The sequence below is a fragment of the Cottoperca gobio genome, chromosome 3 (assembly GCF_900634415.1).
Source record: "Cottoperca gobio chromosome 3, fCotGob3.1, whole genome shotgun sequence".
NCBI lineage: Eukaryota > Metazoa > Chordata > Actinopteri > Perciformes > Bovichtidae > Cottoperca > Cottoperca gobio.
In genome coordinates this window covers 20,593,595-20,606,094 of record NC_041357.1, presented here as the reverse complement: position 1 = coordinate 20,606,094, position 12,500 = coordinate 20,593,595, and the positions used below count along the sequence as shown (strand labels likewise).

At 38.2% G+C, this 12,500-nt stretch overlaps 1 protein-coding gene across 3 annotated transcripts in view; it reads left to right on the top strand.

Moving 5' to 3' along the window:
* The window catches only part of mtmr10 (myotubularin related protein 10), a 17,979-nt gene that overhangs the window by 3,138 nt on the left and 2,341 nt on the right, over positions 1-12,500 (top strand). The window contains exons 2-17 of one of the 3 annotated variants that reach the window (XM_029460382.1): positions 531-591; positions 2,088-2,224; positions 2,793-2,865; positions 3,982-4,124; positions 6,533-6,626; positions 6,783-6,930; positions 7,542-7,629; positions 7,870-7,958; positions 8,266-8,396; positions 8,561-8,630; positions 9,128-9,198; positions 9,504-9,676; positions 9,776-9,946; positions 10,515-10,697; positions 11,552-12,200; positions 12,403-12,500. The exon at positions 12,403-12,500 is cut by the window's right edge and continues 2,341 nt beyond it. In XM_029460382.1, the coding sequence (XP_029316242.1) occupies positions 531-591; positions 2,088-2,224; positions 2,793-2,865; positions 3,982-4,124; positions 6,533-6,626; positions 6,783-6,930; positions 7,542-7,629; positions 7,870-7,958; positions 8,266-8,396; positions 8,561-8,630; positions 9,128-9,198; positions 9,504-9,676; positions 9,776-9,946; positions 10,515-10,697; positions 11,552-12,166 (2,247 nt within the window). In that variant the 3' untranslated portion in view covers positions 12,167-12,200; positions 12,403-12,500. Of the gene's footprint in view, positions 1-530; positions 592-2,087; positions 2,225-2,792; positions 2,866-3,981; positions 4,125-6,532; positions 6,627-6,782; positions 6,931-7,541; positions 7,630-7,869; positions 7,959-8,265; positions 8,397-8,560; positions 8,631-9,127; positions 9,199-9,503; positions 9,677-9,775; positions 9,947-10,514; positions 10,698-11,551 lie in introns of all 3 variants that reach the window. The other 2 variants (XM_029460373.1, XM_029460391.1) reach the window with 2 other exon arrangements.

Here is a 12,500-nt window from a genome sequence, read left to right as displayed (position 1 = left end):
AAACACTCTTAAAGCTGAAAGTCAGCACTTTAACTTCAAAGTCATTCATTCACTGGAAATCGGTGTGTTTGAGTATAGCCAACATTGAAAAGCACATGACTGTCTAATTACTTACACTTGGACTGTCACTGTATCTGCAAGTGTAAGCAGTATTTGGGGATACATTATTTATAGCATTAGTTCACTGCAGTGTATCTTTGGTTCCTTCTAGTTCTGTAAACAGCTTGTAGCAAGCTTTTCATTGCTTACCGCATGTTGTAGCTGTTAATGCAAACTTTAATTCAACAAACAAATCATAACAGATATCAGGAAGTTCAATGTGATTGTATAGCGACTACAAATCTTAGGGGTGTTGGGAAACTGCAAGCCCTATTACAAGTCTTTTCTTTAATCAGTTTATATGTAATGCTTTGTTTGCAACGCATGGTACATACAAGTGGTCATTTTCTATCCCCCCGTAATGATACATTAATGCAATTATTCTTTAACCATCTAATAATGTTTAAATAACTGATGTGACTTTTCTCTAGACTGATGTGAAGAAAGCTATTGAACCCCCTATTAAAAAGTTGGAGCCCAAGTTACTTCAAGGTAAGTTTATTTTCTGCATTATCTTAAGAGAAGTTGGCATCAGAAAAAAAGGTTTACTTATTGCTTGTCAGTCTTTTGAGAGCATCACTTTTAGGGCATACAAAAGTATCAGGAGCATTGAGATAAGATAGAACTTTATTCTCAACCAAATTGTTGTGCAGCAGTTGTAGTTACAAAGTAGCAAAGATATAGAGTGAAATGTCTAATTGTTTCTCAAACATCAATGCTTCAATCAGCACCACCCTCACTTGAATTAAACGTGCAGGCGCAGTAACAAGCTTTTGTTCAGTTGCTGTCTTTGTAATTTTCTCACGATACATCCTCATGAGGATTTAAAAACATCACCCTGTCAGTGATATTTGCACAAGCAGCAGTTTAGTGCCCTTTGCAGCACAGTTTCTCTGTGTGGTGTTGTGGAAAGTTTTACAGCAAACAACTGCTTTGAAACTCTTACCATAAAAGTGGATTTTAAATATGGAGTTCTTAATTATCTCAAGCTGTGCCAATGAATGTGCATTTTCCCATAATGGCACCAAAGTCTTAAGTGTAGCTGGTGAATTACTGTAACTGGAGCAGCAGGAAAGCCTTCTTTTTAGTGTTTTTTATTCTGCTTAGGTCTGAGCTGTTCATTTGGGAGTGGCTCGACACACCCTTTGCTTAGTATTACATTGTTTGTTATTTGGAGTAAATATACAGTGATGTCCTCTATAAAATTAAGAGAACTCTTACTTTAGTTGTTTGTCAATTTTACATATAATACACTCTATGGTTTCAATAAAGCCACTCCTTTAGACAAAATCCTCATTTGCAAACCTGCTATACTAGTTAAGTGTATTTTGTATAGGTCTAGGTCGAGATGAGAATTTTAATTGAGTACCTGCTAATGTTCATGAAAACGAACTTTCCATCCATTCCCAGGCAGCATTTACCAATTAGGGGTTGTCCCTCATTTCACATATTGATTTTGGAGCCGGACATACGAACAAGTCTACGGTTTGCTACATTGCTCTTTGAGGATGTCCTTTGATGTGTGATTGTGACTGTAGGATTTTGGTTGTTGACTTTTCTCTACTGATGTGCCTACTGTACTTGGTTAAATATACAAAGACACAACAGAAAAATGAGGGTAGAAAGAGGAAAATGAAGAAAGACGATTAATATAAGAAGGCATTAAATCTATGTTTGAAACTTTAGCTCACTTTGTGTTCACTGTTACAACAGCAAAGGATCTATTCATGATACAAAACCTAGATGTTCAGTTTGTTTGATTGCAAAGCAATATGTTCTTAATTAAAGGTAAACGTTTTTTTACATATTTATTTTACCAGTGGGATTTCATTATATTATTTGAATATAAATCTTAATAATAAATAGCTTAAATAGTAGTAAAAGTGCTATCTATTGATTGACTTTGTAATCTTCACTTTTTGTATTCCTTCTTGAACTGTGTAGAAGTACACTCACTGTTTTTTGTGTTTCTTTTTGTCTGTCACCAGGGGAGATCGTAGTTAATGAGGTGAACTTTGTGAGGAAATGCATCAGTGCTGAAAGCAGCCAGGATGACCTTTGGGGGAAGTTGATATGCACCAACTTTAAGGTCTCCTTCATCCCTCAAGATGCCTCTTCTAAACAGGTATTTGTTTAGTTTGACTTTAAAGCAGTCAAACTGTGCTGGTTTGAATATTTAGGCATTCTTAGAAGTACACTATATATATATATATATATATATATATATATATATATAGTTTGATGTTCTTTCATTATGAGGCCATAGGTGTTAAAACCACTTTGTATAACCTCCTCCTCATGCATTTCTTATAAGTGTTGAAGTTCTTTCAAGCTTAAAACAAAGAATGGCCTCCCTCCCATGGCTACAGTTGGCTTTATATTTGTGAAGTCACTGCTGAATAGCTTACATACTTGTATTTCTACAGCCATGTATGTGCAGTGCAGCTGGCAAGGAGGAAGGAACACTTGTGTACTTTCCTGTGTTACATTGTCAGTGATATCGCACAAGAAGTGAGACGTCATTTCCAGCTATGCGGCAGATTGTTGCCATAAATAACAAGTCTCAATCTGAGGGAAGCAACTCGATCTACCCTCCAGTATTTCAGATAACATTTCAGTGAGTTATGGGTGTAATTAATATAATGTCTACATGTCGCACATCATTTTGTGTTGTTTGTTTTGTTGTGCCACAGAAGTCCCAGTTGTCCCACCTCCTGCTTGGAGAACATGACATCCCCCTCACCTGTCTGGAGCAAGTAGTGACAGGTACATCTGGTGTAACATAACATTTGTGGCAAACCATGACTTTTTTTTTTTCTACAGGTTTTTCTACAGGTTTGCTATTGTCATGTCAGACATTTACCTAACCCTAACCCTAACCCATCTACTGACTTCCTCATTCTTGTAACTAGATCCCAAATGTGTTTCTCAAATTGTATAATTTTCTCATCATCAGCCAGAATACAACACAACTATTGATTTCTGAAAGGTATTAAAGAAATAAAAGCAAGCTAATGTTAGCATTTTGAACTTTATTTAGCAGATGTTTAAACTTTTACTCGATCGACTGTTTCAGAAGAAACACCTAGCATCCAAACCCAGTCATTTTACAACAGTGATCTACTATCAGAGTTAAAGTTAGATGGGCCCCTCATTAATCTTTGACAGTTTGGTTGACTGATCTTGTTTGTTGGTATTTCCCGGTCAGCAATCTGATAACAAGTGATGTCACAGCTAAGGCAGTGTTTAGTGGTAGGGCAGCCTGGCTGGGATTAGCCTTGTGTGTATATCTCATTGCTGTCGTCTGCTGACACTGCAAGGGCAACTGTCCAGAGCAAGGTTTGTTGTGTTACAGTGATGAAGCATGAGGCTTTGTTTCACCCAGCTTGTTTTTGACCTGAACTCGGCTACTGAAGACAACATTATCATTATGGGATTTGCACAAGTATAGGAGCATAAAGAATGAGATAAAGCCTTAAGGCTGGGTAATATCAATAAAAGCAAATATCAGTACGTTTTTATTTTACTGATAAGTAATATTGTGCTTTCACTCAATATGTAATCTACACCGGGGTCGTATGGTATCAATCGCCCAAATGTTATTTAGCTTTGTATTGATGCTAATAAATCCTAGTAATACATAATAAAGAATGTGAAACGTGATCCTTAATGGCATACGTTTAGTGCATAAGTGCTTTACCTTGATGTATTGATAAAGACAGAATATTGAATATTTGGTTGAGCCCCTCCAAGCTGTTCATGTTTGTTGATGTGCCATAACGTTTTTCTATTATTGGTTGCTAAGATATTATCTTGTTTCACTAAGCATGAGCATCCGTATTAGAGGAAGTACGAGTGACATTTTGTGTTTGTTCCTCTCAGTAAATGATACAAAGGGGAAGAAGAAAGTATTGGGGTCAAACCAGAAGCTGAAATTCAACCCGACAGAGCTCATCCTCTATTGCAAAGACTTGCGCATCATAAGGTTCTGCTTTGATGAGGCTGGGCCTGAGAGTGCCAAAAAGGTGAGTGATACTGAATTTAGTTTTATAGCAAATCCAGTAATTTGATGATGGTCTTTCTAGAGAGGCTTTTAAAAATGTCAGATTAATGCTTGTCAGACTCATCATTTTTAGGTCCAGGTGGGTCATGGAGCTGACTAAATGGAAATAATCAAATAAATATATAAAATTACAAAAAATAGCCTGACCGCAATTTAAAGCCACTGTGTAAAAATATTTTGGCGCCCTCAGTGTTGGCATCCATAAAGGCATTCTGCCATCCACTTCTCCCATGTATCCGAACCAGGGACACTGAGATGAATAGACTGACCTCAACACAAATAGCACCAGTTTTCACCACATTTTGTTCATTGTTGTGCAAAGAAAAACTTGCCGTCACAACAATTTGAAAGAATCGCATAAAGATTCTGCACATAGTGTCTTTAACTCTTAATGTCATACCTCCAAATGTCTAATTGCTCAGTATTAACCATTCATTCCCCTTTTTCTCAGTTCCTCTTGCCCATTCACTGTTACTTGTTGCTGACCAAACCTTTCCTTTCCTGACTGTGTGAGCTCACTACATACACACACTCAGTTTCAGCGCTAAGTCCACTTCCTCAGCGACAAGGATATTTATATCATACAAACTCTGATGTGCCACTCTCTCCTCCTCCATCTGGATAGCAACAACTAACTTTTTAAAAGGCATTTTCAGTGTGTCCATTAGCCAAAGGATGAATCACAGACATTAAGAACAATGCTTATTCAAGACAAAGAAACTGTTTGTAACAAAATCCTGATTGTACTAACAACTGGCAGCCTGACTCTGACTCATCTCCTACACAGAGATTAGATGGACAGATGTTTCATTCTTCAAACTAAAGCTCAGTTAAGAGACCTGCAATTTGTATATATTTTATATATATAGATATAGATATATATATATATATATATATATATATATATATATATATATATATATATATATATATATATATATATATATATATATATATATATATATATATATATATATATATATATATATATATATATATATATATATATATATATATATATATAGATAGATAGATAGATAGATAGATATATCTCTATCTCTATCTCTATCTCTATCTCTATCTCTATCTCTATCTCTATCTCTCTCTATATATATATATATATATATCTCTATCTCTATCTCTATCTCTATCTCTATCTCTCTCTCTCTCTCTATCTCTATCTCTCTCTCTCTCTCTCTCTCTCTCTCTCTCTCTCGCTCTCTCTCTATAGATAGATAGATATGCAATCGGCAGGTCAGACTTTTAAGAAAATGGATATTGGAATCGGCCAATAAAATTGCAATTTATGCAAAACATCAAACCAGGAAGTTGTCAACTTGGAAAACACCTGCCAGACCCATGTGATCTCTTGATGGGTATTCTTAATCGACTCAAAACACAGCAGACAGTACAAAACAAACATTTAATATTCTCACACTATGTAAGCACAGATGTTGTTGTGGTAAATCTGGAGTTGTAGAAATTCTGGAAATAAATGTGTATTTGTGAATTATCTGCACTAAGGTCTCCAGGAGCTCTTGGCTCCCTGCAGCCTCACTGTACGACCCTGAGAGGCAGCTGTGTCTCTTTACAGTTTGCCAATGAAATGGACATGAATGTGAATATGCATAGTTACATATCTGATCTCCGTCCATGTCATCTGTTAATGATTTTTTAGTACGTTTTAGAGGACTTGGAGCTCCATAGCACATACCTGCAGCACATTTAGCTAACACCAGTTTTACAGTATGGCACTGCATTGAACAGTGTCATAAGTCTCTATTTAATTCATTAAAAAAAAAATACAGTATCCACATGATTTTATTGACTCTGCTGCTTACAGGACGATTATGAATAGAGCACTCAAAATAGAAAATGAGTCTGCCCTCCCTCCCTCACTCACTCCTTGTGAGTTTATTTATGGGCTCCATGTATGTAATTACAGTGTGGACCTAAAATGAGGCTCAGTTCCTTTTTCTTTTTCTTTGTGACATATGGAATCAACCCAACCTATAATAGCTTATTTTACCATAGGAAATTACAGAGTTGAGAGCAGCCTTGTCCACACGCACGCACACACACACACTCTTTTCCTGTGTCTCCTGATGTTATTCACAGCTTTACTACTGAATGAACTGCTTTGTGTGACTCAGTAGGCTGTCCCTTAAACATTTGCTTTCCCAGGTTCTTGTGTTTGTATGGCAAGAATATGCCTCATTTTAACACTGAGTGTATCTGAGTTTAGAAGCTGAATGGTTGTCGTGAAACCTAATCTGCTTTGATCAAGTTTAATTCATTCCGCCATTCAGCTGTAATTATATTGTATTGCACAGTGTGTTTCCCATAAAGTCATTTATTTTAATTGTTTAGGTTTGCCTTGCTATTGCCCACTATTCCCACCCTGCTGATCTTCAACTGCTGTTTGGCTTTGAGTATCAAGGGCGGCGATACCATGAATCTAAAGGTATGCATATAGCATGCCATATTTATTTTATGTTTTTTGAAACTGTTATTTTTATCTTTTTCACATTTAATTAAAGAATTTTGAATTCCATTTTTGACCTATCCACGTTTACCATTATGCACCAGAAATGATGAGACAGTTTATGTGCATTTCCAGGGAAGCGAGTCAATGGTTCCACCCCTCAAGGAGGATTACGGACCCCCATTTTTGACCGTCCATCAGACTGGGATCGGGAGATCAAGAGAACAGGGGCATCAGAGTGGAGGGTGTGCTCCATCAACGAGAGTTATGCCGTCTCACCAAGGTTTTCAGCTCATGTTGTTTGTTGTTGGTAATTTATAACGGGCGTTATGGGCTGAGTAAGTCTGTAGCTCCTTCACTTGGCCTTAGTTGTTACAGACCCTCTAAATTTCACCCTTTACTCGTACGTGGTATGTTTTGGCAAGACAGTATATTTACACTGTAAGCTTTTTTTTCTCCTTGCTTAATAAGAGACTTAAGAAAAAACATGCAAGTCTATTTTGGACAATACGTGCTATTCATCTGAGTTCAGTGGTGACGTCATGGTGGGTTTCAAAGTAAGGATTGTTATGTGGAATTTGAGAAAAGACTCTAAATTGTATCAAACTACACATATCAGGTCGCTCAAACAGTACTTGTAGTACACTCTGATTCAGTTTTCCCTTAATTACAAAACAAACTCACTGCTGAAGTTACTCACCAGCTTAGATATTTGGGACGGGCACAGCAAAACAAATCCAGTGTTAGCAACACACAGCTTATTCATATGAAAAAGATGGCCATGGGTTAGTGACGCAATCTTTATAGCCTAAATGTTTCCTGTTTTCTCCTTATTTTTTTTAATGGTGTCTTGTTTTTGATTCCTGTGTAACACTAGTCTCTAACTCTTTTTAGCCTGCCAGAGTTCATTGTGGTCCCAGTTTCTCTGGCAGATCAGGATCTAAAGCAGTTGTCCGTATTCTTCACTAATCAGCGCATCCCGGTGAGTTTGCTGATATCTCCATTCACAGTGTGCTGGTTGTCGAGCTTTGCTTAGGAGTACTTCATTTATCCCTTTCAGTTCTTTATTTTTAGGCCTTTAATGTAACTTTATAAGCACATTCAAGGACCACCAATGGTGTAATTTGTAATCATGATCTGTCGATTCCAAGTACCGTCCAGTTTGATTGATCAGAGCATCCCTTGTATTTGTCCCTTGATTTATGTCCATTCTTCCTTGTAGTCCTGGTGCTGGAACCACCCAAATGGAAGTGCTCTTGTCCGCATGGCCAGCATAAGTGATCCATTGCACCAGAGGAAGATTGAACAGAAGTACACCAAACTCCTCTACTTCATTCAGATTCAAAACGTGTATTAAATGTGTTGTTTCTTATTCCTCTTTCACAATGGAATTCACACTGGCGGCCAGCATATGTTCAACTGCAGCGTTGGAATAAAAAATGATTGAGATTCATCTTAATTTGACATAATTCTGAAAATGTATATCTTAGTACAGGTCTCTGGTAATAAAGCTAATCATGCTAATGTTCTGAATATACAAATGATGCGTTACTGAGATGTTGCTACTGCTGTTTTAAAGATCTCTCTAACCTGCGATGTCTGTCGTGTGTTGTGGTAGGATCTTCACTGCCATCACAAAAAGCCACCCACAGCGCAGTGAAGTCGTCAAGTCAGATCTCGACAAGATTCTGCCCAACATCCTGGACATCCAGAGCTCCTTTGTTAAAGTCAGGCAGATCTGCGTCATTGGTGAGACTCATGACCGTAACAGTAGATGACCACTGCAAGTATCCATGTACCTCTGTGTGAAATGTACCTCAATGCACATTTCTTCCAAATGGAAAGGATTTCTTGACATGCTTCTGTGTAGTTTTATAGGTGTACAAGTGTTTAACTGTTTTGATTGTGTGCAGATCCTTTTGAGGAGTCAGAGGAGAGGTGGCTCACATCTATTGAAAACTCACGATGGCTGGAGTACGTCAGGTATGTAAACAACCTAACAATGCATGGTGGCTCTTTAGAAATGTCATTAAAAACAAATAGAATGTCCTGCTGACCTTCATGATATTTTCATGTGGAACATAACAGACCATAAAAGACAAACATTGTGTATTGTTTTGCAAGTGTATGTACCTCTTATTCAAAGATGCATTTACACATCCGAAGTTCTATTTATTTATTAATGTTGTGTCTGTGGAAGTATTATTGTATGTCCTAAATATTTCTATATTGTTTTTATATGTACACTTATGAGACAAGTTACTGCATGATTATTCAGCCATGAAATCAATGGTCTGGTGATGGGCATCTGTTTGACGGGACTATTAGTCCACAACAATGACTTGAAAATTATTAAGTTAATATCTTGCAAGAAATTGACGTTTTTTTATTTTGTGAGTGCTAAGCTGGTTACTTGGAACATAATACGGCATGTATGCTTTCAAAATCAATTAACATTCATGTTCTGTTTGTGACTCAAGGGCTTTCCTGAAACTCTCAGCTGAGATGGTGTTCCAGCTGGATGGAAAGAATGTTTCAGTCATTCTTCAAGGTAACACTGTCTTCAATTAAATTTCTCTCTTTGTGCGCTGTCTTTATTTGTCATTAGTGCCCATATTATTTTGAGGTCAAACTTCACAATTTCAAGCGAAGGAGTCTCAGAGCAACGGCATATTTTATTCTTTACTTCACTGCATGTCGCATGATGGTGAACTTAACTTTTGTTGCACACCAGCCAAAGTACATTTAAAATATTTTGGTCATTTAAATCATTACCATATATATTATAGCCATCAGCGTGTCCTTGAAAGCGCTTTTCTTGCAAACCACTTTTTTTTCTTTCTTCTACCTGTGCAGAGGAGGAAGACAGAGACCTGAACTGTGTCGTGTCCTCGTTGGTGCAGCTCATGTTGGATCCTCATTATCGCAGCCTCATTGGCTTTCAGTGTTTGGTGCAGAAGGAGTGGGTGATGGCTGGCCATCGCTTCTTGGACAGATGCAACCACTTAAAGAAGAATGACAAAGAGGAGGTATTTGTCTGACAGTAAATCTGCCTACCCAGATCTAATAGAAATGCCAAAGCATTTATGCTTGTTGTTGTTTTGTTTTTCCCTGTTCTCTCGGTCCAGTCCGCACTGTTCATGCTGTTCCTGGACTGCGTGTGGCAGATGATGAACCAGTACCCAGCAGCATTCGAGTTCACAGAGACCTATCTGACAGTCCTGAGTGATAGCATGTGGATCCCACTCTTCAGTACTTTCCTCTTCAATTCTCCGAAACAGCGAGCTCAGCACATGATGGTGAGAGATACACACATATGATTGTATATTCATTTATTAAGTATAGATATATTTATACATTGAAATGCAACAGTGAACAATGCTGTGCACCAAATGCAACAGATTCCACCATAATCCCGAATATGTGTTGAAATCAATTAAATGAGAACACAGTTTGGCAAATATGGAAGTAATTTAAAGGAAAACAAATGCAAATCTGTTCACATCAAATATATAAACATCTGATTAGTGCTTGCTTAAAAGTGAATTATCAGATGTCGGAATGTGTTTATAAATCCATCAGTGGTCCAAGAAGAATAAAAATCATGTTAAAATTCCAGGCGATAGTGTGTAACAAAGCAACATGTTTTTGTGTATCATCTCATGTCAAAGACTGTAATTTACGTGTGTGTGTGTGCGTGTACGTGCGTGTCAGATAAGTGACAGGAAATAGTGCAACGTAATACACAAAGATAAGAACACATTTAGTTTGTGGTCAGGAAAGAAACTAATGCATTTGACACAGAAAACATTATTGTACACTTTGCAAAACTTCCAGAGTTTAAATAACTTTGTGTTTACTCTACAGGACTTTGCCAAGAATAAAGCCATCCCTCAAGGAGAAGACCAGGTTGTGTATTTCCCTCCTGTCTGGGACTGGTCACAGCAGTTCTCCACCAAAGACCAAACCCTCTTTAACAACCCGATGTATGTAGGCAAAGGAGTGGCCTGTGTTCAGAATGGAGAAGTGAAAACCTTCAGACGCACAAAGGTACATAACACACTGAGCTTTACAAGTTTATAGCAGTAGTAGCAGCACATAGTTTGATGTTTATCTCTTCTTTTACTACCTTGGTTACGGAACGCTTGAATTTCAATGTCGACTTTCAACCTTGTTTTCAGCCATGTTGAATGTAAGTTGTAAGTTCCTTCCTGTTTTATGGTCATGTAGCTTGTGTGCAGGGACGTCTTTTACGTCTACACCCAAAACCAAAATCAGTAGACCAAGTATCAGACTTTTGGTACGCATTAATACTATATCACAATTTTATTTCCTTTTTTCTCAAGAATTAAAAAGAATATTTAGTTATTTTCCGAGTTTGTGCTTTCCTTTTTCTTTTGGAAGATGGGTATCAAAGAGAGAAAATACAGTGTAGCTGCCTCTGTGACTGATTTCTAATAATTTAAATTGCCCTCCACACCATAGCCTTCAGGTCAGACTAGCATCAATAATGATGTGTAGGCATTTTCAAAATAGATTACCTCTGCCCTCTTACAATTACCTCAGGCTTGTAGATATTACTATTGACATGCATTTAGCTGAAATAAACACAATTCCTGATGGAGTAAATGTTTAACATGAACAATCCATCCTGTCAGCAGTTTATTTATTGCTGCGGAGATTTTATGGGTAGTGTTTGGTTTTTCGTGTCATCAGCAAGTTCAGAAAACGCACAGAGGGTGAATTATTACACAGAAGAAGAAAAGTCTTAAGTGGTAGGTTTCAGGATCATGAGGATTTGATAATCCAGGAGGAGATGCACTAATTGAGAACCTGGAACGAGCTGAGCTTTGGTTAAATAGCGTTAGATTATCACTAAACATGATAAACTGTCCTTCCTCCAGCAGAAAACCTACAGTTCCACATTGCGAGGAACGCCTGCATCTCTGCGCAATGGACTGAAGGTTGGAGAGGAAACGTTGACCCGACGGGGCTCTCTGATGTCGGAGTTGAGGTCTGATTACTCACCAGTGAAAGACGAAAGCCCGGCCGAGCGCTTCTTCAGAGACTGCTTCTCTCGACCTGCAGACCAGCAGGGCCTCCTGATTCCCCTGCTCGCGCCCTCACACGTCACTCTCTGGAAGCTCTACTTTCTACGCTGGGTTCCTGAAGCCTGCATTCCCAAAGGAGGTTCCAGCACCGCCTACCACAAGCTCTCCCAACTGGTCGATGAAATTGAGATACTACAGAACCAGCTAAGGCAATATAAGGGACGCAGTCCAGGCAACACACCACTCCCCAGCCCAAGTGGGCCCCTCTCAGACCAGAGGAGGATGTATTTTAAGGCCTGTTCCCCACATGACCCCCCTACACCTCCAGACTTCCTCACCTCCTCCTTTCCTTTCACCCCAATGGGAAACCTGTGTCGCCGCAGTGTCCATGGGACCCCCATTAGCAAATTTCTGAATGGGGCGAGGATCTGGCTCTCTACAGAGACTCTTGCTAATGACAGTCTCTAAAGACGTGGGGCTCACTTTTCTGAGCTCAGTACAGGTTTGTGTAACAATTAATCATCTTATTTTCTATTACCTCTTTCTTAAAAACCAGGAATGAAAATGAGAAATAGAAAATCTATCTATCTGGACTTAAATTATTTATAAGCTAGAATTTGCACCGTTGATACTGCATCAAAATCTGAGGTAATTTCTAAACTGAAGCGCCCTCGATTGGATTTAATCAATATTCTCCATTACAGATCTGGAATTCAGATTATCTAAAGCGCATCCTTCTTACTGGCCAGTGAGTTGTTACTGTGAGGTGTCCTGACTGGAAGATCATCATACATTTTTATAA